Source organism: Ranitomeya imitator, chromosome 7, assembly GCF_032444005.1.
Source record: "Ranitomeya imitator isolate aRanImi1 chromosome 7, aRanImi1.pri, whole genome shotgun sequence".
NCBI classification, from domain to species: domain Eukaryota; kingdom Metazoa; phylum Chordata; class Amphibia; order Anura; family Dendrobatidae; genus Ranitomeya; species Ranitomeya imitator.
Genome location: NC_091288.1, coordinates 64,123,013 through 64,149,761, shown reverse-complemented (window position 1 = coordinate 64,149,761; position 26,749 = coordinate 64,123,013). Strand labels below are relative to the sequence as shown.

The 26,749-nt window shown below is 44.0% G+C and overlaps 1 protein-coding gene across 2 annotated transcripts in view; it reads left to right on the top strand.

The window, feature by feature from the left end:
* LOC138644709 (putative methyltransferase DDB_G0268948) overlaps positions 1 to 26,749 on the top strand; it is a 103,722-nt gene that overhangs the window by 16,439 nt on the left and 60,534 nt on the right. For both annotated transcript variants that reach the window (XM_069733393.1, XM_069733392.1), the window contains exons 2-5: positions 3,173 to 3,330; positions 23,618 to 23,781; positions 23,872 to 24,085; positions 25,493 to 25,593. In XM_069733393.1, the coding sequence (XP_069589494.1) occupies positions 3,217 to 3,330; positions 23,618 to 23,781; positions 23,872 to 24,085; positions 25,493 to 25,593 (593 nt within the window). In that variant the 5' untranslated portion in view covers positions 3,173 to 3,216. The remainder of the gene's footprint in view (positions 1 to 3,172; positions 3,331 to 23,617; positions 23,782 to 23,871; positions 24,086 to 25,492; positions 25,594 to 26,749) is intronic.

The window sequence follows — 26,749 nt, the reverse complement described above, 5'->3', positions numbered from 1 at the left end:
CAAGACAAAAAACAGATTATTAATGAAGCAGAATATACGGTAAATATCTGTCTCTAAATATTTTATTACATAAAATACCTAATAGAACCACCCACTCCCCTAGCAGACCAATTGTGATGGCAATATCTATTTAATTCCTTCCAGATCAGGTGATTTTTCGCTTTTTATATTTTTATTTTTTCTTACCGCTCTTCTATGATCCATACCTTTTTTATCTGTCCATCTACATAACCATATGCGGGCTTGGTTTTTATGAGACAAGTTGTAGCTGCACTGTTGATTTAACGTCAAGCTCGAGGAGGCAGTACTGGTCTGTGATTTTCCTGTGCGGCACATTATCTCCTTACAATTCAGGCTGACAGTGCGCTCTCTCGGCTCACCATGTCTCAACAGAGCCATTGAGGGAGCGCACTGTCAACATCCGTTAAATAGAATATTGCAAAGTGACATTATTCTAATTAACATATGTAGAAATTGACAACCGACGCTTACTCAGTAGTGCAAGGAGTAGCCGAGCGGGTGAAACAGTCATCACTGATGATGCTTTGTTTCACGCGGTAGGGTAGAAGCTGCAGCAGTAACGGCAGACTCTGCCTCCTGATGATGTATCATTTGCGTATCCCACCATGCTCTTTGGGTACTTAAGCGAAGTGTCATCAATAAGGACGTAAGTAAGGAAAAATCAGTTTGAGGAGTGAGGGAAGAGTAGAGAATTTTTAGCTAAAGTAAATTGAAAAAGAAAGTAGATTAATAAATTACATAGACATTTAGAATTAAGATAAATGTTAACTTTGGACCACCCCTTTAACTGTAACTTCTTTTTCTCAATCTTCTACTATACCCCTTATGGCCAGATAAGCTAGAACTGCTTATATAAAAGCCTAGTCCACTTGGCTGCATGGACATATCCATTATAAGGCCGGCGTCACACTCGGCGTAAGACAATACGGTCCATAATTTACGGCCGTAATACGCAGAAAAGTCCCCAAAATAGTGGTCCGTAGCTCCTCCGTAGGCAGGGTGTGTCAGTGTATTTTGCGCTTGGCATCCTTCGTATGTAATCCGTATGGCATCCGTACTGCGAGATTTTCTCGCAGGCTTGCAAAACTGACATACGGACATACAACAGATCCATGTGCTCAAAAAATCGTAACATCATATATACTGTCTATATATATATATATATATATATATATATATATATGTCATTGAGACACATATATATATATTTATATTTCATCCAGCGCGAGATAGCTTTAAAGCCTGTAATTCAATTGCCGGCTTTTGCGATCTTCCTAAACCCGACATGATATGAGACATGGTTTACATAGAGTAAACCATCTCATATCCCCATTTTTTTGCATATTCCACACTACTAAAGTTAGTAGTGTGTATGTGCAAAATTTGGGCTGTCTAGCTATTAAATTAAAGGGTTAAATGGTGGAAAAAATTGGCGTGGGCTCCCGCGCAATTTTCTCCACCAGAGTAGTAAAGCCAGTGACTGAGGGCAGATATTAATAGCCTGGATAGGGGCCACGGTTTTTGCCCCCCCCCCCTGGCTAAAAACATCTGCCCCCAGCCACCCCAGAAAAGGCACATCTGGAAGATGCGCCTATTCTGGCACTTGGCCACTCTCTTCCCATTCCCGTGTAGCAGTGGGATATGGGGTAATGAAGGGTTAATGTCACCTTGCTATTGTAAGGTGACATTAAGCCAGATTAATAATGGAGAGGTGTCAATTATGACACCTATCCATTATTAATCCAATAGCATGAAATGGTTACAAAACACACACACACATTATTACAAAGTCTTTTAATGAAATAAAGACACAAGGTTGTTGTAATATTTTATTAGACTCTTAATCCTCTTAATCCTGAAGACCCTCGCTCTGTAACAAAGGAAAAATAAAAAAACAACAATATCTCATACCTTCCGATGATCTGTCACATCCCACAATGTAAATCCATCTGAAGGGGTTAAATTATTTTACAGGCAGGAGCTCTGCTATAATGCAGCTGTGCTCCTGCCTGTAAAACCCCAGCGAATGAATGGAAAGTAGGTCAATGACCTGTAGTTACCTTCATTCGCGGTGAGGCGCCCTCTGCTGGATGTCCTCATATGAACTCGAGCTTGGGAAAATATTCAGAAATGTTCTCCAGGCTATTAATATCTGCCCTCAGTCACTGGCTTTACTACTCTGGCGGAGAAAATTGCGCGGGAGCCCATGCCATTTTTTTCCACCATTTAACCCTTTAATTTAATAGCTAGACAGCCCAAATTTTGCACATACACACTACTAACTTTATTAGTGTGGAATATGCAAAAAACATGGGGATATGAGATGGTTTACTGTATGTAAACCATGTCTCATATCATGTCGGGTTTAGGAAGGAGATAGCAAAGCCGGCAATTGAATTACCGACTTTTCTCCTATCTAGCGCTGTATGAAATATTAATATATATATGTGTGTGTCTCAATGACATATATATATATATATATACCCCTATATTATGTGTAGACATTTATTCTACCTATTCTATTGTAAGCTGTCAGTGTGATTTTACTGTACATGGCACTGAACTGCCGGCTTTTCTCTCTAACACCGCTGCGTATTTCTCGCAAGTCACACTGCTGGTCCGTGTGTAATCCGTATTTTTCTCGCCCCCATAGACTTTCATTGGCGTATTTTTTTCGCAATACGGTGACAAGCGCAGCATGCTGCGATTTTCTACAGCAGTAGAAGACTGTATAATACGGATCCGTTAAATACGGCTGATAGGAGCAGGGGCATAGAGAATCATTGGGCCGTGTTTTATGCGTATTTTACAGATGTATTTTCTGCGCTCATACGTCCGTAAAACTCGCCAGTGTGACGCTGGCCTAACAGTCCTTGAACCAGACCATGCCTGACATTAACCCTTTTCCTGCAGTCATCATACTCCCTAGTTGCACAGTGTTTACCTAATCAAGTTATAAAAAAAGAAACTGAAGAACCTTGATTTACATTATCTCATGCATGCTTTTAATGTTTGTAATTATTCTACTTTATTCTACTTTTCGTGATGCATCCTATTTCTAACAATAGATAAATAAATACAAAACAATATTTTAAAATAGATAAAAGGGTAAACATTTCTACAATGCATAATGTATCTATTCATTTGACAGATTTTTACATCAGGACTAACCAAAAAGCAAAGCAAGCACAGCTCATGATGGCAGTCCACTTGTTCAAGAAGATGGATTTTTCATTAAAATATCAAAAGTATATGGTTCCAATCTCAAATGAACTCATCAATGTTGTTTTATCCTACGTGAAAGGAAAGGTAAGTATAAAAAGAAGTTATGCTATGAGTGAAGAATTCCAATCCTATTTATATGTAATGTCTCTTCTCCTGAAAAGTCTGCAATTCTACAGACTTGCATTTCCCATAAAATAATTCTGGAGCATTTTTTCCTTGAAATCCAAATTGTGCCATTTCCTTATTACTCAATCTAGAAATATCTAACAATGGCTGGTTTCACAGATCCGACATTCATATTCTTAGCACAGACCATGATGACCGGACTGGTCAAAGATTTTCCTCACTGAATCTCTTGACTCGAGTATTATAGGGGCCGTCCTTCGACCACCTTTTATCACATACCCAGCTGTGAAACTCCTTGCTTTCCCCCAAATAAAAGCAGACCCATTGATTTGGATTAAATGGCCAAGTCAACCTTTATTATAACAAACTTAACAATAAATACTCACTTTTTGGTTGAAGTCCCAAAGGTCTGGCGGTACCCGAATATTGAACTCTTCCAGCATTATCCCCAGCCATAACTACCAGCTCGGGAGCACCTCCATCGTCAAAAAACTTTCTCCATTCTACCGACTCCCCAGGAATCTCACCCTGAAATGTCACAAAACTCCACCAAGCTATTACTAAATTTCAAAAACATTTACAGGGTGCCATGTACTTGATGTACAAACCCATCACTACAATATTTCACCAACTTCAAGAACCCCCTTGCACTGGCAAGCTGAAGTGATTTCTTTATAAAAAAAATTAAATAAATAAAAGAGACCTAAAGAAACAGTAAAGTATCTACAGGAATTTCTGGCAATTACTAGTTGTGTACTAAAAAGAATGATTTATTTATTTGCATATAAAACCAAATGTAAAGGCATGTTCACATGACCATATAGCAGCGTATAGCAGCTACGCGTTTCAAACACACTAGTTGTTCTTTGTCAAAACTTTGACAAAGAACACCTAGTGTGTTTGAAACGCATAGCTGCTATACACTGCTATATGGTCACGTGAACTTGCCTTTACGTCTGTTTTTATATGCAAGTAAATAAATCATTATTTTTGGACTCTTTGGATGCTGGAACAATCTCTCTTTTGTACTTTGATGTTATCAGCGTGCAACTACACGTGCTCCGTGCTTCCCCACACCATAAGCTGCATCAGGTGAGCTGTTTTTTTCTCTGTCTTCTACTAGTTGTGTACTGTATGTGACAACAATATCCCATATTGTTCATACGCAGTAGGGTGGCAAGACGGAATCCCTTTCTTACAAAGAAAAACATTCAAGCATGGCTGTCAAAACCCTGTTGTCGGGTGTCCAGAGACCAGGGGCTTCTTTCCTGTTCCTAAAACCAGGGGGCCCTAGCTGGCACTGCTCCCCAGATATTACTTCTGATGGTGAAGACGCTGGGGCCACCTACCTTGCCTTAACTCCTAAATCTGTCCTCTGTCTGTACCCTTCTCCCACCCAAGTAAGAGGGGAGTAGTAGTGTACCGCAATACACCAATCAGACTTAACAAGGTAATATGAACAGGGGTAATGGAAAATACCAAACATAGAAATATACATACACAAATAACAATGGTATGAACCAGGGAGTGGAGGATGTGGTTAAACCAAAGTAGGAGAAGAAAGGGAATTATCACACACTCAAAACCTAGCAACAATCACAGATAAATCCACCAACCACCTACTCAAATAACCACCAACAACCTCTAAGCCAGGGGTGTCAAACTACATTCCTCGAGGGCCGCAAACCATGAGTGTTTTCAAGATTTCCTTATCATTGCACAAGGTGCTGTAATCATTATGTGTGTAGGTGATTAAATTGTCACCTGTGCAGTGCAAGGAAATCCTGAAAACATGACCTGTTTGCAGCCCTTGAGGATTGCAGTTTGACACCTCTGCTCTAAGCCATGCAGCAAAAGCTTGCTCTGAAAATGTGTGCTGGTCAGGACCCAGATTATATAGGAGATGGGAGTGGCTAACAGTGCTCAGCTATGAGTCTTAACTCCAAGAGCTCTCAACAGAGTAGATTAACCTTTGCCCTGGCAAAATAAATTTACACTGTTTAATATAAATGTGAAATGCTTCTATTCAGTGAAGGAGTAGGAGGAATCAGACTTTGTGGTACTCTGGCTCCTCTCTGTCGCGGTAAACCTGTGACAGTAACCCCCTTCTACAAGGGACCTCTGGATACTAGTTTTATCAGTGTGTGCCACATTAAAAGACTAGATCAGCCAGGCGCATGAACGTCAGATGCTTGTACCCACATACTCTATTCAGGACTGTATCCCTCCCAGTGTACCAGATACTAAAGCGACCTACGAACTAAGCGAGAATAAATGATCTTTGCTATCTGAAATTTGTAAATTTCCATCCACAATGACAAGGGTTGGCGGTGGCAGTGATGGTACATCACGCAACATATTTTTGAGAAGAGATCGATTAAACATTATGCATCCTAAAGGTGGGCCACAAAGCAAGACGGAATGCTGTGGGATTGACAATCTTTCCTCAGGACCAATGAACATGGGACTTAGTTTCCAAGCGCGAACCTTCAACTTAATGTTCCTTGAGGACAACCACACCAAGTCACCAACACACAGGACCCACCAAACATCTCCGATCAGCCAAACTTTTATATTTGGACCCCATCTTCCTCAAATTATCAAGAACCCCTTGCCACACAGAAGTAGTTGATGATGAAAACCATTCTTCTTCAGGTATTCCAGAAGAAAGACTCCAATTAAATGAGTTGAACTGAGGATGAAACCCATATTCTCCAAAAAATGGGGACTTACCAGTAGACTCACGACAACAATTATTTACTGTGAATTCAGCTAAAGGTAAGTAGGTAACCCAATCCTCCTAATTCTCAGATAAGTCTCAAGATTCTGGTTAACCCATTCAGTTTGCCCATTAGACGGCGGGTGAAATGCTGAAGAGAACAACAGATGGATCTCCAAACAAGTACAAAATGCCCTCCAAAATTTGGAAATAAGTTGCACCCTCTGGTCATAAACAATATCGGTAGGGATCCCATGTAATTTTGTAATCTCTCTGATGAAAATTTGCACCATTTTCTTAGTGTTAGGTAAAGCGGCTAGCACAATAAAATGATACATATTACTGAATCTGTCCACCATCAAAATTACAGTATTACTCGCCAACATGGGCAGATCAGTAATAAAATTGACTGATAAATGAGTCCAAGGTCTACAGGGAATCGCCAATGGTTGGAGAGACCCCAATAGATGAGCATGAGAGGTTTTAGAATATGCACAGACACTACAAGCAGGTACATACTCCCGGACATCCCAATTTACCTCTGACCACCAAGATGTCTGGCCAAGACGGAATCATGCAATAGCACTAGGAACTCTCAGATGGAAATTCACAGGTACAGTTTACAGCAGGGGCATCCCCCTGAGCATCAACAAACTCTTTTTCAAGATCGTATCATAGAGACGCAATAATCACCCCTTTTTGTAGTATAGGAACTAGTGATGAGCGAGTGTACTCGTTGCTCGGGTTTTCCCGAGCACGCTCGGGTGACCTCGGAGTATTTATGACTGCTCAGAGATTTAGTTTTCATCACCGCAGCTGAATGATTTACCGCTACTAGCTTGCTTGATTACATGTGGGGATTCCCTAGCAGCCAGGCAGCCCCCACATGTACTCAGGCTGGCTAATAGCTGTAAATTATTCAACTGCCGTGATGAAAACTAAATCTCTGAGCAGTCATAAATACTCTGAGGTCACCCGAGCATGCTCGGGAAAACAACAACAATTAAACTCACTCATCACTAATAGGAACCTGTTCACAATTATCTCCACCTCTAGGAAAACAAGATAATGCATCCGCCTTAATGTTCTTGTTCCCTGGCCTATGTGTGAAAAAAGTCTAATCAAAAATACAGAATACATTAGTGCATACTGAGTTTTTTTATGTAAACATTTGGTCTGTGTTAAAAAACACTATAATCTAAGCAGCCATTTTGATTGATGATCCCGTGCTGTCAGTTTTTCTCAGAAAGCAGGGACAGTGAAGCCAGCGCTGATTTGACGCAGTGCTTAGTGAGGTAACAATCACTGAAATGGTGCCTGCATGGATGGTGAGTAGAGGTGTTATTATTTCAACAAGTTGTGGGAGTTTCAGCTCTCTGCTAGCCAATGGTGTACTGCCAATGGCAGGATGCCACCCCCGTCATTCTGCTTTGGTGTCTGTAGTGTTGCAGAACAGTAGGCGCGGTTATGTCATTAAAGCGCTGTACTGAGATGTGCGGCGCTTCACACCACACGCTCAGGAGACTGGAGCATTGGGTGGAATGAGGAGAGGTGAGCATTGTATATATTAATTTTTTTAAATCAGTGACTGGTGGCCAGAATAGAGTATGGAGAACCATGGGGGGTGCTTTATATTGTATGGAGGACCGTGGGGGATGCATTATATTGTATGGAGGACCATGGTGGGTGCATTATATTGTATGGTGGATCATGGAGGTTGCATTATATTGTATTGAGGACCATGGAGGGTGCATTGTATTGTATGGAGGACCATGGGGAGCTCATTATTTTCTATGGAGGACCATGGAGGATTATAGTGGTGAATTATACTATATGGAGGATTATATGGGATCCATTATAATATATGGGAGGCTATGTGTTGCCATTATATTGTGTGCAAGCAATTATACAGTATGAAGGATTGTGTGGGGTCCACCATACTGTGTGGGGACCATTATACTGTTTGGAGGGTAAGTGTGGAGGGTATTATACATTGTGGAGAGGTGGGGGCCATTATACTGTATCTAGGCCCATTATACTACATGAAGGGCTGTGTGGGTGTCACAGTCAGGCGATCATACTGTGTTGGGGTCACCATACTTTGCCTTGGAAGTTGAGATGGGGTAAAGTAGGGTCATTATACTTGCATGTGGAGGCTATTCTGGTGGAATTCACGATGGGGATATCATACTGTGTTTGGGGGGTACTTTGTTACTTTGTTGGCATCATACTTTACGGGGCAATGAAAGAGGAATCTAGGACTTCAGCAGGAGTAAAATTACTATGTAAAGACTGGAAAGATATATATCTTGGTACCGTGTTAACCAGTGGATACAAAAATATTTAGAATTGAGAGTCCTCAGTGGTTGATACCTTTTAATTAAAAGGTATCAACCACTGAAGACTCTCAATTCTAAATATTTATACAAAGGCTGGAGACTTGTGAGATTTGCTCTTCTCTGATCCTGAAAATTATTACAAAAAATTGTAGGGGGGGGGGGCAATTAGAACTTCTGCTATGGGGCCACATAAATTCTATGTACGCCCCTGCTCGTAGCCACTTGGATACGCAAAGGCTCAAAGGCTCAGGGTTTTTATATCTAAACAGAGTAAAGTTTATAGTCCTTTACAACTCCAAAAATAAAAACAGACTTTTTTTCAGCACAAATTAATAATAAAAACAGTCCTTTCTCTGGGTAAGGCAAAGTAAATCAAATGGTCTCATAAGCTTGGTATTACAGGCACTTCTCAGTCTCTAATACAGACTATCCACAATGAATGGTCTTTCTTTAGCAATCCCAGTTGCCTTTTATTAGGCCTGTAAGACCCAGACTGGAGTATGGAAACAACCTTTAACAAGTAAAAAGTTCCAGCTCTCAGAATTTCACAATGCGAAAGTGCAGCGCCCCAGAGATCTGGTCGTTGCAGTATGGCCCCAAGACGAGTAGTGGCACTAAAGAGTTATCCTGACCAGGTATCACCAGAACACATTACACTTCACACTCCGGCCACTAGGGGGAGCAAAAGGCTTTATTTATTGGGCCACTCCTCACACTGGTAAAACTAGGGGCTGGTGAGGAAGTTAGTCAGAAGCTGACTGGGTTGGAACCAGGCAACATCCCGTGGCAGGGGTGTTGCAGGGAGAAGGCACAGGGGGGTCCCTGTCAGGCGTGGGAACCTGGCAGGTGCCTAGCGAACAGAACAGAACGTAACGGAACCGCACCTGCACACCTTGCGGCGGTATCCTAAGAAAGAGACACGAAGGGAAGGATATTGTGGAAACGTGTAAACGAGATCAGCACAAAGGAGAGCCAGTAAGAGTTGTGCCGAGAGAGGAAGGCAACATCTTACTGAGGCGCGTAGTCGGTGGCCGGATCACCGTAGGAGTAACTGACTTCAGGCCTTACTTCAAATTCCGCTGGACAGTTAATCATAGGTTGGCTGTCTACCTTCTACACCTACGAAGACATAGGGGGCAACATTGGGAGAGGGGCGTCTCTAGGGTCCCGGAAGACCTCCAAGCCTTCCCGTCAAACGGGTGGCGTCCTAGCCATAACATATCTGGGGGACATTAGAAACTAGCAACATCTGGAACCAAAGAACGAGAGAGAGAGAAAGCTGTAGAGAACGAACGAACAAGAGCAGCAGTTGTGAGGACTATTCCGAATGCTCAGCAGGGTAGGACTACAACACACAGGCGCTATTGGTAGGCAACGATTTCCATCTGCGAAGGAAACTCTGGATGTGCCCATCGGACCAGCCGGTCTCTGATAGCCTGGTTGAACGTGCTCTGGACTGAGTATATTGAAGACTTCAGTAAAAAAGTAAAGCGACTGCAACCTTGTGTCCTCGTTATTGCCTGCACCTCACACCATCACCATCCACCTTACTGGGAAGCCCTGGGGACATACTTCACCTGTGGGAAGGTATACCATCCAGCTGCCATTCCATCACCCCAGCGGACCCCACAGCAGCGTCGGTCACCCTGACCAAACACCACAGGTGGCGTCACGAACCCCTGACAGACTGTACCAAATCCCTTTACTGGACGCCCCTTAGCAGGGTCGCGGACCGGGTCTAGCCACCGTGACAGCCTCAGAACCGAACCAGAGAGGCCCGGTACCGAGAACTCGTGGCCCTGTGTCTGGGGGCGCTCCAACTTGGCGTCACGAACAGGATCGTACTTAAGCCTGAAGAATTGGGTCATGTGTGCCTTGGAACTGTGACTGAAACGTGTTGGACTGTGATTTATTGCAAAGACTGTGAATTGCTATTGACGCATGATTCCCGCCAAAACCGCCGCCATTGCCGCGCCACGAGGAGCGCAGGAGAAGAAGGAGGGCGTGTCATGGGAGGAGATCGAGAAAACGGCGCGAACAGCAGAACCCGCCCACTCCAACTACGGCTGCAGGAGGACAAGCTCAGGAATGGAGGAGCTCAAACCCCAGAAGATGATGGAGCCTCGTGCGAGTGCTGCTGCAGGCCCAGGAGCGGAGCTGACGACCAGCGGGTACCTGAATGACGACGAAGTGGCCCGGGAGCACCGCAGCCCAGTGGAGCCGGACCAGCGCTTGCCGTCACAAGGGAACCCGGATCCCCTGGAGTTGCCGGAGGAGGCCCCGGACCATCCGACTCCAGACGAGGGGTCGGCGACGGCGAGGAAATGGAAGTCGGAGCTGTGCTGGAAGGCCGCCCAAGGGGAGCCGTGGTCAGGGCCGCAGCGGACTCCAGCGTCCTCATCAGCGGAGCCGACCGACATCGGTGGAACCACATCAGATGCAGGTACCAACAGCTCCCCTGCCTCACTGACCGTCCCGGCTCCAGTGACCGCTCCCCAACCCATTGATGACTCGTGTCCCTCTACTGAAATCGTGGTGGCAGCCCTTTACGCCATGAAGGAGGTCCTGCCCCCACTACCGACACCTCTGGGTATACTGATCGAGATCAGTCCCAGAGGGGTGGTCTTTGAGTGGAACGCTCCCCGGTTTCAGCCAAACGGGTCCCGACAGGAGGACTCCTACGTCATCAGGCTCACTTGGGATCAGTATATGCGAAGCCTGATCTCACAGTGGGAAGATCGGGAACAAATGGAACAGACTGTCCAACCCGAGGAGCGAGTGCCCCTCGTCAATTGCTGCCCTGAGAGTTTGATCAAACAGGGGATTGTGCTGGCCTTCCACCGGGGGAGGGGTTGTGGCTTCATATTAGAGCCAGGGCTGCTGACCGAGGTCTATGTGACTAGCTGCAACGTGGAACCCCAGTCCCGCAGTATACCTCCACTCCGAAACTTGTACAGAGGGGACCATGTAACCTACACCCGCCACTGGAGTGAGCGAGGGTGGTATGCCAAGAGAGTCAAACGCTGTGCGCTAGTGGTCACACCATCTATGATCACGACTGAAACTGGTGGCAGGACTCCACTGACCCCTGGCCCCACAGGACCCAGCACTACCACCTTGGCGCGTGGTGTCCTGCTGGCGGAGTCTGCCACCGGCATCACCGCTCGTACTCAGACCGCTGCTGACCCGACGACGACGGGGCTGGACTGTGACACAGGGCCAGACCTTCCCCGGCCAGGACATGGTCATCACCGGCTGATGTCGTGTCACCTATTACAGCACTAAACCTCAAAAACCCGACATGTACATAGTTTATTGTGTTCCTGCTGTTACCTTCAACCCGTAGGGGTTAGAGAGAGAGTCCTCCTGAGAACTGTAGGAAGATGGTCGGCACAATGACAGTAGGCCCAGCCAGGGAGCTAGGTGGTCCTGCATTGGTGAAGTGAGAACGGAAAAGAAAGTTGAGTTGTTGTAGTACTTGATAGTAGGCCTTTAGTGGGTTCAGTTTATACGCCCTTAAAGGAAGAGTTAGTTTATGGTTCAAAAAAGAAAAAAAATTTGCACTTAGTAGCATACCCGGCTGGGTACTGAGAGTTATTCATAGTCATAATGTTATTTAAAAATATTTACAGTATATGCTCGAGTATAAGCCGACCCGAGTATAAGCCGACCCCCCTAATTTTGCCACAAAAAACTGGGAAAACTTATTGACTCGAGTATAAGCCTAGGGTAGAAAATGCAGCATTTACCGGTGAATTTCAAAAATAAAAATAGATGCTCCATACCGTTCATTATTGCCCCATAGATGCTCCATATACAACTGTGCTATATAGAATGCTCTGCACCGTTGATTATGGCCCCATAGATGCTCCTTATAATGCTGTGCCATATATGCTCTGCACCTTTGATTATGGCCCCATAGATGCTCCTTATAATGCTGTGCCATATATGCTCTGCACCTTTGATTATGGCCCCATAGGTGCTCCTTATAATGCTGTGCCCCATATATGCTCTGCACCTTTATGGCCCCATAGGTGCTCCTTATAATGCTGTGCCCCATATATGCTCTGCACCTTTATGGCCCCATAGGTGCTCCTTATAATGCTGTGCCCCATATATGCTCTGCACCTTTATGGCCCCATAGGTGCTCCTTATAATGCTGTGCCCCATATATGCTCTGCACCTTTATGGCCCCATAGGTGCTCCTTATAATGCTGTGCCCCTCATATGCTCTGCACCTTTATGGCCCCATAGGTGCTCCTTAGAATGCTGCTGGTGCTGCCATAAAAAAAAAAAAAAATCACATACTCACCTCTCTTCTCAGGACGCCGGCGCTTTCAATAATTACCTGCTCCTCTGCGGCTCCGTCTCCAGCACTGACGCTCAGCAGAGGGCGCGCACTGACTACGTCACAGCGCCCTCTAACCTGAGCGTCATTGCTAGAGGACGCTGCAGACGGAGCCGGAGCGAGGAGCAGGTAATTATAGCGCTGCGCTCCCCTTACCTGCTGCGGCGCGGTCCCTGCAGTCCCTGGCTTCTCCGGCGCTGCAGCTTCTTCCTGTAATTGAGCGGTCACATGGCACCGATCATTTACAGCAATGAATATGCGGCTCCTCCCCTATGGGGGTGGAGCTGCCTATTCATTTCTGTAATGAGCGGTGCCATGTGACCGCTCAGTGCAGGAAGAATCTGCAGCGCCGGAGAAGCCAGGGACTGCAGGGACCGCGCCGCAGCAGGTAAGTATGATTACACGGCCCCCGCTCTCCCTCCCCTGCTGACACCCGGGAATATGACTCGAATATAAGCCGAGAGGGGGACTTTCAGCCCAAAAAAATGGGCTGAAAATCTCGGCTTATACTCGAGTATATACGGTAACTGTTATTTTTGTTTGTAACGTTCAAGTGTCCTTACCTCCCATAAAGGGAAGCACCTTTTCTATTAACCGTATATATGTGCTTGATAAAGGTTATTGTACCGAAACGTCGCGGCAGGAGGCAGATTAAACACGTAAGGTCTTCATCACTGACCGTTGTGGTGCTGTCTTTCTTCTATTCTGGGATTTAGACCCAGAAGCGTCTGCTTGCCGCTGCCCAGCACTGATTTCAATGGCAGAAGCAGGAAATGCAGCAGTAACTCTCAGCACAGAGTCAGACTGAGCGAGACGCTGGGATCGACGTCTCCGCTGAGCAGGCTCCACTGCGGCAGGAGAAAAATGGGAGACCGCAGCGGAGATGGCCCGAGATTCCCCCTGTGCAGAGGCAGGAACTCAACCCATAACACTCTGTTTGCCAAAAAATAAAGAAGTTACAGCTCTCAGAATATGGCAATATAAAAAGCTTTTTTACTGTGATAGCTACAAAACCTTAAAAAAATGATAAAAATCTGTTAATGCTGTAATCGCATCGACCCAAAGAATAAATCCACCTTATCACTTATTACGCATAGTGAACTGCACAAAAGTAAATATAAGAACTGTTTTGTACTCCTGTCTACTTGTTTATTCTACCTCCCAAAATTGGAATAAGGCTCTTCTCACATTTATCCTACACTCTCTGGTGAGCGCTTATGCCGGGGTTTCCATGTAAATTCTCCAAAACTGCGATTCAGACAGAATTCGGTTGGAACCACTCACTTAGGAGGCAGATGGAGTAACTTTGGACTGGTCTGTAGTCCGCCAGTGTTCCATCATTTTAGGCGTCTTTTTAGCACGCAAATGTGAGTGACCACAGATCTGTGCAGGCCTAAGACGATGGATACTTCCAGAGCAGACGCTAAATGGAGTTTTGTCTGAATCCCTGTTTTGTGGGATTTACATGGAAACCCCAAGGAAAGTGCTCAGCGTAGAACACAAGAATGCAATCCGGCCTTATTCTGGTAGCGGTAGAAAAATATTACGTACCCCAAAATGATACCGATAAAAACCATAATTTATCCCGCACAAATCCAGCCCCATCTCAGGTTCATCATGTCAGTGGAACTATAGGGGGTTCCCACGTTACTGCTAGAACAAAGACTTTGGAAAGCAATGTCTCCCACCACTCCAAATAAAATCCAGTGAATTTTGTGCTCCCAAATCCAAATGCTCCCTCCTTCTGAGCCCCACTGTGCCTAAACCACAGTAAGCGGACACATGTTTAGCATTATTGAAATTGAGAGAAGGCACTCAATTTCTGGGTGTGCATCACCAGAAGCACAATCTGGGCACAATGTATGAGGGCGCTACAATATATGGGGCTCTACACTACCTGGGGACACAATGTGTATGCACTAGACTGGCAGATTTGCAATTTTGAAAAAAATAGATTATTTCTATAATATGGTCGCTTTGTTTTTTTTTGCTATTCTGGCAAGTTCAGCGCTCCGCTAATGTCACCTGTAAACTATTCTAACAAAATCTGTGCTCCAAAACTCAAATAGCGCTTCTTCCTTCACAGCCCTGATGTGCGGCCTAACAATAATTTCTGACAACATATGGGACAGCATAGCAAATTGCACAACAAATTGTAGGGTATAGTTTCACCTATTAACCCTTGTGTACCTGACAAATTTGCAGCAAATAAAAAAATTAAATTTTTACCACTAAAATGTTATATTCCCATGTCTCAATATTATAAAATTCTGTGAGACACCTATGGGTTCAAAATACTCATTGCAACCCTAGATTAAGACCTTGAGGGGTCTAATTTCCAAAATGGGGTCAATTGTTGGTGGTTTCTGCTGTTTCACATGTCATGGGGTCTTCAAATGCTACATAACATTCACAATCTATTCCAGGCAAATAGACCTCTTTTGCAGCCCTGCCGTGTGCCCAAGCAGAATTTTTTGACAACTTATTGGGTATAGTTGCTTCCTGGACAATTGTGAAACAATTTATGGGGTTCATTTTCTCCATTATTCATTGTAAAAATTACACATTTGGGGCTAAAACAACATTTTTGTGAAAAAGAATTTTAGAAAATTCTGTGTAATACTTGTGAGTTCAAAATGCTCACTATACACCTGGATAAAATCCTTGAGGGATATAGTTTCCAAAACGGGGTCACTCTTGATGGGTTTTCACTGTTTAGGCACATCAGGGGATCTCCATACGAGACATGACACCTGCAGACCAGTCCATCAAAGTCTGCATTCCAAAACGTCACTCCTTTCTTTCACAGCCCTGCCGTGGGTTCAAAAAGTGGTTTTCCTCCACATATGGGGTATCAACATACTCAGGAGAACTTGTACAATAAATGTTTGGGTCCATTTTCTCCTGTCACCCTTGTGAAAATAAAACATTTTTTTTACAGATCTACGTTATAAAATTCTGTGAAACACTTGGGGGGTTCAAGGTGCTCATGACACATCTAAATAAGTTCCCTAAGAGGTCTAGTTTCTAAAATGGGATCAATTGTGGGGGGCTTCCACTGTTTAGGCACATCAAGGGCCCTTTAAATGAGACATGGCATCCGTTCTCCATTTCAGCCGTTTTTGCATTCAAAAAGTCAAGCTATGCTCCATTCCTTCTGAGCCCTGGCATGCTCCCAAATAGTAGTATTCTCCCACATATGGGGCATCAGAATGCTCAGTAGAAAATGTACAACAAATTCTGGAGTCCATTCTCTCCTGTTACCCTTGTGAAAATAAAACAATTGGGCTAAAAGTACATTTTTGTGGGTAAAATGTGATTTTTCTTATTTTCATAGCTCTATGTTACAAACCTCTGTGAAACACCTGGAGGTTCCAGGTGCTCATGACACATCTAAATACATTCCTTAAGGTGTCTAGTTTCCACAATGGGGTCACTTGTTGGGGGTTTCCACTGTTTAGGCACATAAGGGGCTCTCTAAACGCGACGTGATGTCCGCTCTCAATTCCTTTTTTGGTTTCAAAAAATCAGACGGTGCTCCTTACCTTCCGAACCCTGCCGTGCAACCAAACAGTGGTTTTCCCCCACATATTGGGATATCAGCGTATTCAGGAGAAATTGCACAATATAGTTTAGGTTCTGTTTTCTTCCTACCTTTGTTCAAATAAAAAATTTGGAGCTGAAGTAAAATTTTTGTGAAAAAAGGGAAAAATATTCATTGTCCTTCCACACTGCTTCAGTTGCTGTGAAGCACCTGAATTTGTGAAAAAAGGAAGATGGGTTAAAAATGCAGCAAAATGGTGAAAGAATTGGCATGCTTCAGACTTGAATCTGCACAAAATCTGCAAGTCACAAATAAGCAATGTGCGCTGTTATGATCCGGTGACCTTGGAGCAGCATGAGAACTTTCACTGGAGAAGGTGGTCACTATACTGACCGCAATCCTGAACTTAACACCACAACTAGAAGTAGCCGTGGAGTGTACCTAACAATCCTAGACACCTCATCACAGCCGGAGGACTAAATACCCCTAAAGATGGAAATAGGAATACTATCTTGCCTCAGAGCAGATCCCCAAAGGATAGACAGCCCCCCACAAATATTGGCGGTGAGTCAGAGAGGAAAAAACATACACAGGCAGAAAAACAGGATTTAGCACAGGAGGCCACTCTAGCTAAATAGGACAGGATAGGACAGAGTTCTGTACGGTCAGTATTAAAACCTTTCAAAAATATCCACAGCAGAATATACAAAAACTTCCTACATCTAACTAAAGATGTAGGAGCGTATATCTGCAACTCCAGCGAATCCTACAATCAGAGCAGGAATACAAACAAAAAAAGCACACAGCAGTGTGCCACAGACACAAAAAACCAAACACTTATCTTTGCTGAATTTGGCAGCTAGCAGGAGAAGCCAGAAAGTGATCCAACACTTCACAAGGAACATTGACAACTGGCAAGGGCTAATGAATCCTGCACACCTAAATATCCCAGTCAGACATGTAATCAGCAGATACACCTGGCCAGGACTGCGACTCAGAGACAACTGCATTCCCACCTACAACCACTGGAGGGAACCCAAGAGCAGAATTCATAACAGTACCCCCCTTGAGGACGGGTCACCGAACCTTCACGAGGGCCCCCAGGACGATCAGGATGAGCCAGATGAAAGGCACGGACCAAATCAGCAGCACGGACATCAGAGGCAAAAACCCAGGAATTATCCTCCTGGCCATAACCCTTCCATTTGACCAGGTACTGAAGCTTCCGCCTCGAAAAACGGGAATCCAAAATCTTCTCAACAACATATTCCAACTCCCCCTCAATCAACACAGGGGCCGGAGGATCAACAGAGGGAACAACGGGCTCCACATATTTCCGCAACAAAGATCTATGGAAGACATTATGGATAGCAAAAGAGGCCGGAAGCACCAGTTGAAAAGACACCGGATTAATAATCTCAGAAATCCTATAAGGACCAATAAACCGAGGCTTAAACTTAGGAGAAGAAACCTTCATAGGAACATGATGGGAAGACAACCAGACCAGATCCCCAACCCGAAGCCGGGAACCAACACACCGATGACGATTAGCAAAACGTTGAGCCTCCTCTTGAGACAACACCAAATTGTCCACCACATGAGTCCAAATCTGCTGCAACCTGTCCACCACAGAATCCACACCAGGACAGTCAGAAGGCTCAACCTGCCCAGAAGAAAAACAAGGATGAAAAACAAAATTACAAAAGAAAGGTGAAACCAAGGTAGCCGAACTAGCCCGATTATTAAGGGCAAACTCGGCCAATGGCAAGAAAGCCACCCAATCATCCTGATCAGCAGACACAAAGCATCTCAAATAAGTCTCCAAAGTCTGATTAGTTCGCTCAGTCTGGCCATTTGTCTGAGGATGAAATGCAGAAGAAAAAGACAAATCAATGCCCAGCCTAGCACAAAAGGCCCGCCAAAACCTAGAAACAAACTGGGAACCTCTGTCGGACACAATATTCTCCGGAATACCATGCAAACGAACCACATGCTGAAAAAACAACGGAACCAAATCTGAGGAGGAAGGCAATTTAGGCAAAGGCACCAAATGAACCATCTTAGAGAACCGGTCACAAACAACGCAGATAACAGACATCTTCTGGGAGACCGGAAGATCAGAACTAAAATCCATCGAAATATGCGTCCAGGGCCTCTCACGGACTGGCAATGGCAAAAGCAACCCACTAGCACGGGAACAACAAGGCTTGGCCCACGCACAAGTCCCACAGGACTGCACAAAAGAACGCACATCACGCGACAATGAAGGCCACCAAAAGGACCTACCAACCAAATCTCTGGTACCAAAAATGCCAGGATGACCAGCCAACACGGAACAGTGAACCTCAGAAATCACTCTACTAGTCCATCTGTCAGGAACAAACAGTTTCCCCAGAGGACAGCGGTCAGGTTTGTCAGCCTGAAATTCCTGAAGAACCGTAAATCAGGGGAAATGGCAGAAAGGACCACCCCCTCTTTCAGAATACCGACCGGCTCTAAGACCTCAGGAGAATCAGGCAAAAAACTCCTAGAGAGGGCATCAGCCTTAATATTCTTAGAACCCGGAAGGCACGAGACCACAAAATCAAAATGGGAAAAAAACAAAGACCATCAAGCCTGTCTAGGATTCAGCTGTTTAGCAGACTCGAGGTAAATCAAATTCTTATGATCGGTCAAGACCACAATACGGTGCTTAGCTCCCTCAAGCCAATGTCGCCACTCCTCAAACGCCCACTTCATAGCCAACAACACCCAATTGCCGACATCATAATTGCGTTCAGCAGGCGAAAACTTACGGGAAAAGAAGGCACACAGTTTCATTAAGGAACCAACAGGATCCCTCTGAGACAAAACGGCCCCTGCCCCAATCTCAGAAGCGTCAACCTCAACCTGAAACTGAAGAGAAACATCCGGTTGGTGCAACACCGGAGCAGAAGTAAATCGACGTTTAAGCTCCTGAAAGGCAGAGACAGCCACAGAGGACCAATTCGCCACATCAGCGCCTTTCTTCGTCAAATCGGTCAAGGGTTTAACCACGCTGGAAAAATTAGCAATGAAACGGCAATAAAAATTTGCAAAACCCAAAAATTTCTGAAGGCTCTTCATGGATGTGGGCTGAATCCAATCATCAATGGCCTGAACCTTAACCGGATCCATCTCTATAAACGAGGGAGAAAAAATAAAGCCCAAAAAAGAAACCTTCTGCACCCCAAAGAGACACTTAGACCCTTTCACAAACAAAGCATTGTCACGAAGGATCTGAAATACCATCCTGACCTGTTGCAGATGAGACTCCCAATCATCGGAAAAAATCAAAATATCGTCCAAATATACAATCAAGAATTTATCAAGATAAGTCCGGAAGATATCATGCATGAAGGACTGAAAAACAGATGGGGCATTAGAGAGTCCCAATGGCATCACAAGGTATTCAAAATGGCCTTCAGGCGTGTTAAACGCAGTTTTCCATTCATCACCCTGCTTAATACGAACAAGATTATATGCTCCTCGAAGGTCAATCTTAGTAAACCAACTAACTCCCTTAATCCTAGCAAACAAATCGGAAAGCAAAGGTAAAGGGTATTTAAACTTGACCGTGATCTTATTCAAGAGGCAATAATCTATACAGGGTCTCAAGGAACCATCTTTTTTTGCAACAAAAAAGAACCCCGCTCCCAATGGTGAAGAAGATGGTCGAATATGCCCTTTCTCCAAAGACTCCTTAATATAGCTCCGCATGGCGGTATGTTCAGGCACAGACAGGTTGAAAAGTCGACCCTTAGGAAACTTACAGCCTGGAATCAAGTCAATAGCACAATCGCAGTCCCTGTGCGGTGGAAGGAAACTGGACTTGGGCTCATCGAATACATCCTGAAAATCAGACAAAAACTCTGGAATTTCAGAAAAAGGAAGAAGAGGAGATTGACATCAAAGGAACATCATTATGAACCCCCTGACAACCCCAACTAGTCACAGACATGGACTTCCAATCCAACACAGGATTATGTACCTGCAACCAAGGAAAACCCAGCACGATAGCATCATGCAAGTTATGCAACACCAGAAATCGACAATCTTCCTGATGGGCTGGCGCCATGCGCATGGTCACCTGTGTCCAAAACTGGGGCTTATTTTTAGCCAAGGGTGTAGCATCAATGCGTCTTAAAGGAATAAGGTTCTGCAAAGGCTGCAAGGGAAAACCACAATGCTGGGCAAACTCAAAGTCCATTAAATTCAAGGCGGCGCCTGAATCCACAAACGCCATGACAGAAAATGATGACAATGAGCAGATCAAGGACACAGATAACAAAAATTTAGGTTATACAGTACTGATGGTAATTGAACTGGCGATCCTCTTTGTCCACTTAGGGCAGACAGAAATGACATGAGAAGCGTCGCCACAATAATAACACAACCTATTTTGACATCTGAAACCTTGTCGTTCCATTCTAGACAGAATTCTATCACACTGCATAGGCTCAGGAATATGCTCTGAGGATAACGTCACAGCGCGCACAGTTCTGCGCTCCCGCAAGCGCCGGTCAATCTGAATGGCCAGAGACATAGAATCACTCAGACTGGAAGGCGTGGGAAACTGTTGTGAATAAGGTAATTCAGTACCACAATGGACATAGAGGTCAGAGCACATACAGTGACCTGACAATAACCCAAAAACATTGAACGAGCTCTGAGACGTGGGAACTCTGCTGACCGCAATCCCTAATCCTCTCCAACAACACTAGAGGCAGCCGTGGATTGCGCCTAACGCTCCCTATGCAACTCGGCACAGCCTGAGAAACTAGCTAGCCTGAAGATAGAAAATAAGCCTACCTTGCCTCAGAGAAATACCCCAAAGGAAAAGGCAGCCCCCACATATAATGACTGTGAGTTAAGATGAAAAGACAAACGTAGAGATGAAATAGATTTAGCAAAGTGAGGCCCAACTTTCTGAACAGAGGGAGGATAGGAAAGATAACTTTGCGGTCAACACAAAACCCCACAAAAACCACACAAAGGGGGCAAAAAGACCCTCCGTACCGAACTAACGGCATGGAGGTACACCCTCTGCGTCCCAGAGCTTCCAGCAAGCAGGAAAAAACAAATATACCAGCTGGACAGAAAAAACAGCAAACAAAATAGCAAAGCAGAACTTAGCTATGCAGAGCAGCAGGCCACAGGAACGATCCAGGAGGAAACAGGTCCAATACTAGAACATTGACTGGAGGCCAGGATCAAAGCACTAGGTGGAGTTAAATAGAGCAGCACCTAACGACTTCACCACATCACCTGAGGAAGGAAACTCAGAAGCCGCAGTACCACTTTCCTCCACCAACAGAAGCTCACAGAGAGAATCAGCCGAAGTACCACTTGTGACCACAAGAGGGAGCTCTGCCACAGAATTCACAACAGGAAACCCCACCATAACATCTTTAACGGATTCAGAAAGCCCCCTTCTGAAAATTGCCGCCAAAGCATCATTATTCCATTTAGTCAACACAGACCATTTTCTGAATTTCTGACAATACAATTCTGCCGCCTCTTGACCCTGAGACAGGGCCAACAAGGTCTTCTCAGCTTGATCCACAGAATTAGGTTCATCATATAATAATCCCAAAGCCTGAAAAAAGGAGTTAATATTAAGCAAAGTCGGATTCCCAGATTCCAGGAAAAACGCCCAATCCTGCGGGTCGCCACGCAGCAGGGAGATTACGATTTTTACCTGCTGAATGGAATCACCAGAGGATCGAGGTCTCAGAGCAAAAAACAGTTTACAGTTGTTTTTAAAACTCAAAAATTTGGACCTGTCACCAGAAAACAAATCAGGAGTAGGAATCTTCGGTTCTAAAGCAGGAGTCTGAATAATATAATCAGAAATACCCTGCACCCTAGCAGCAAGCTGGTCTACACGAGAAGCTAATTCCTGAACATTCATGCTTGCACCAGGCTCCTCAGCCACCCAGATAATAAGAGGGAAGAGAACACAAAACAGACTGGAGAAAAAAAAATGGCTGAAGACCTTTCTTCCCTTCTTCTGAGATGCATTTAACTCATTGTTGGCCAGTTGTACTGTTCTGATCCGGTGACCTTGGAGCAGCATGAGAACTTTCACTGGAGAAGGTGGTCACTATACTGACTGCAATCTTGAACTTAACACCACAACTAGAAGTAGCCGTGGAGTGTACCTAACAATCCTAGACACCTCATCACAGCCGGAGGACTAAATACCCCTAAAGATGGAAATAGGAATACTTTCTTGCCTCAGAGCAGATCCCCAAAGGATAGACAGCCCCCCACAAATATTGGCAGTGAGTCGGAGAGGAAAAAACATACACAGGCAGAAAAACCGGATTTAGCACAGGAGGCCACTCTAACTAAATAGGACAGGATAGGACAGAGTTCTGTGCTGTCAGTTTTAAAACCCTTCAAAAATATCCACAGCAGAATATACAAAAACTTCCTACATCTAACTAAAGATGTAGGAGCGTATATCTGCAACTCTAGCGAATCCTACAATCAGAGCAGGAATACAAACAAAAACAAGCACACAGCAGTGTGCCACAGACACAAAAAACCAAACACTTATCTTTGCTGAATTTGGCAGCTAGCAGGAGAAGCCAGAAAGTGATCCAACACTTCACAAGGAATATTGACAACTGGCAAGGGCTAATGAATCCTGCAGACCTAAATATTCAAGTCAGAATTGTAATCAGCAGATACACCTGGCCAGGACTGTGACTCAGAAACAACTGCATTCCCACCTACAACCACTGGAGGGAACCCAAGAGCAGAATTCACAACAGTGCGCATCACACTTCAGGATTCTCATTCGATCCCTTTAGGCTTTCTGACAAATACGCTCAAGCCTCCCCACAGTCCATAGCATGAAATGACCACAGCTTGAACCTGCTCTTACAAGCTGCTTGTATACCAACTTATGTTCAAGCTCAATTCTTTGGTTTTGCTATTGTTTCTTTCACTTTATACAAAAAGGGGCATGGTCCCCCTTCTGAGCTAGGCATTTCTTCTATATAGCTTCCCATGGATAGGTGTCTGAACAGTCGGGTCCCTGTCCTTGCTCTGCCCTTCACATTGAGGTCAGTCAGCTAACACAAGGTTAGGTTTTAATACAAGAGACAGGATAGGACCGTCCCAATTTGGTACACCTTTGTCACGGTGGGATGCCTTTTACACCTTTTTTGTCAAAATAGTGGCAACCAAGTATCCTGTGATATTTACATATACTCTTACCATTTACTTATTTACTTATTTAAGGGTATATTCTCATTTTGTTTTAGACAAATGGGCGGCCCCTTGAAATGGCGCTGGATGTTGGCTGTGGGACTGGATGTTACACTTTACCTCTAGCTCCTCACTTCAAGAAGGTCCTTGGACTAGATGTCAGTGAATCTCAAATTAGTGTGGCAAAAAAAATTACTATGGCAAATAATGTGTCGTACATGTGGGTACTAAACTGGATTTCCTAATTTTGTTGGTGTAATGAGAGGATTAGATGGTATAAGTGACACTGGTAATCATTTGTCTTGTGTAGGATGGCTCCGGCTGAGAAGTTACCACTGAAAGATGCTTCTGTGGACCTGGTACATTCTGGACTTGCTGCCCATTGGTTCACATTAGACAAGTTTATCAATGAATCAGTTCGAGTGCTGAAGACGAGAGGATGCTTGGCTTTCCACGGTTTTGTACCATTGTTTGAGCTTGAATACAAACATTTGTCTCATGACCTAAATGTGGTTGTGAAAGAGGTAACTTACTGATGTAATTTGGATATAATGTTTGTAGTATTTATACTCTTATCCTTTTGAATAGTATAGTTCAATTATGCTGGTTTTGAATGCTGCTTGTCTATATTTTTGCATATCTTTAATACCTAGAATCTGTAATTTCTATTCTGTATCCTATTCTGGTGCGTGTAACACGAACGGCACTTTGATGTCACACAGATGATAGCACGTGCACATGGATGTCATTTGGGTGTCACACGGAGGGTACACAACTTACACAGGGATTGTACACACGTACACATGGACAGCCAACAGAAAACGACACAGATAGTAAAAACAAAACTTCTCACGTGTACTTTTTTTTAAGCAGACGTGTGAAAGGGATCTTATACTGAGGTTTCCTAGGCTCACCTGAACAAGGTCCACAGTTTTGTCTACACAGAACATACTCACTTCCACTTTCAAGTGCAATTTTTGTAATTACGGTATACTACGTACTAAACTTTTTGTTACTAAGATTTAGCACGTCATTTGTGAATTATTCTTTAACAAATACACTCAAGTAGCAAGTCACAGGCTCACAATTCAGCCCAAATAAGTTTGTTGTGTACCGCAATTTTAAGGATTTGTTAAAATAGGGTTCACTGCTGAGTCAGAGCCCTGGCCATCTAAAAGATTGTTGGCCTGACACAAGACCTGCATAAATGGTGGGACCACTGAGTTGACATAGTTGGAGATCAGTGTTCAAATGTAGTGTATGAGCCACGGCTGAAGAATCATTCAAAGGCCGGTGTCAAACTTGCATCTGAAATGTGAGAAACTAGCACGAGTCTCTTGCCTCAATACCCGGCACTGCCGCCAGCACAAGAGATCAGAGTGTGCGGCTGCATGTATTTCTATGCAGCTGAACGCTCCGGTCCGAACCGCTAGTGGCAGTGCTGGGCAGTGAGGCAAGAGACTTGCGCTAATTTCTCTCATTTCAGTTGCAAGTGTGACACCGGCCACATAATGGCAGTTTGTGTACAAAAAAAAGTTTGTATGTAAAAACAAAATGTTTTTAAAAGGGGTATTAACTACTAGACAACCCCTTATTAGTGCATACAGGGGAGGTGGAAAAAATGTGTATGTCAAGTAAGTGCTGTGTATGGAAGAATAGAGATAGTCCAGAAGGTTAATATGAATGAAAAAAAAATCACTTCCATGGGACTATTTATAAGACTTTACAGATAATAATCTGTCATCATGCAAGCAGTGACCAGAAAAATGTAGTCAGGAAAAAGCCAAATCTTTAGCAGGAATCACAAAAGAGAAGGACCAGTGAAAAAAGTGGTGATCTCAGAAACCTATTGCTTAGTGAGGATGCGGAACCCAAACTATGTCAACAAATATAGCTAATAACCACATTTTTATGAAAACTTTTTTTTGCAGGCATGGGTTACTTTGTTTGACCATGGTGATAATTCAAATGATGAAATGATTTGTCAGTACCAAAACATCTATGAGGCGATTCCACTAAAAGACAAGAAACAGTAAGTTTTTACATATCGAGAATAAATCTATAGGTAAGCGCTAGTGTAATCAATGAGAAAAGGATATTAGCTGCAAACAGGACAATACCACAACGTTCAAGAAGATAACTCCAGCACACAATAGAAATCAAATGCAATTTCATGAAAGTTTATTGAAAAATTTCCAAACGTTGAAAATGACGTATTCAAATGACATAAATTCACCGCACACATATTAGAAAAAAAGAATAATAATATCCATCATTCCACAGGTAATTTTCGACGTTTCGGCTTATGAGCCTTTTTCAAGTAAATCTGTACATGTATCAGTGGTGGTGATCCGGCTAAGGGAGGTCCGTGGTGCGGGTCATTTGAATACGTCATTTTCAACGTTTGGAAATTTTTCAATAAACTTTCATGAAATTGCATTTGATTTCTATTGTGTGCCGGAGTTATCTTCTTGGATGTTCTACTTTTTTCTCCTGAGCACCAACTAAACAGTGAGCACCTCATTTTTTTCTATAATACCACAACGTTGTCATAAACCAAAGTCAATTATACCAAAGTCTGCACCATAAATACCCTTTCATTCAATTGAGAAAGAGGGAAAAAATGTTTAATAGAAATAAAGCAAGGCAGGAGGACCTTGTGTGACTTCACACAAGGTCCTGCCAGCTGATTGCTGCACTGCAGGTTTTGACCGTGAGTTTACCACACTCGCGCACCCTGGGAGAGAAGGCCCAGGGAGCGTGTGTCACCGGCCGGGACAGCAATCCCAAAGAACATTTATTCCTGAGCTGCTGCTACAATTTCTATGGAGGAGGACTTGAGTGGAAACCCTTTGATTCAGACTGCAACATCGCCTCTAGCAGGTGAAAGAAAAGTAACTTCAGCACTATGCACTTTCTTCAGTTTGATATGTGACTTTGCAAAACTTAAGAATTTTGTGCACCAATTGCTTCATTCAGATATTCTTGGACTATATGAACTCTTCATTGGTCCAGAGTAGGGTTGAGCGAAACGAATTGGAAAAATTCAAAAATCGCCGACTTTCGGCAAAGTCGGGTTTCATAAAGTTTTGGTGCAGTCTCCCCCCCAAAAAAGGGAGATTCAAATTGTCACAAAGTGGATCTACGTCAGTTCTGTTAGTTTGGCGTATATCAGCCAACCACGTTCT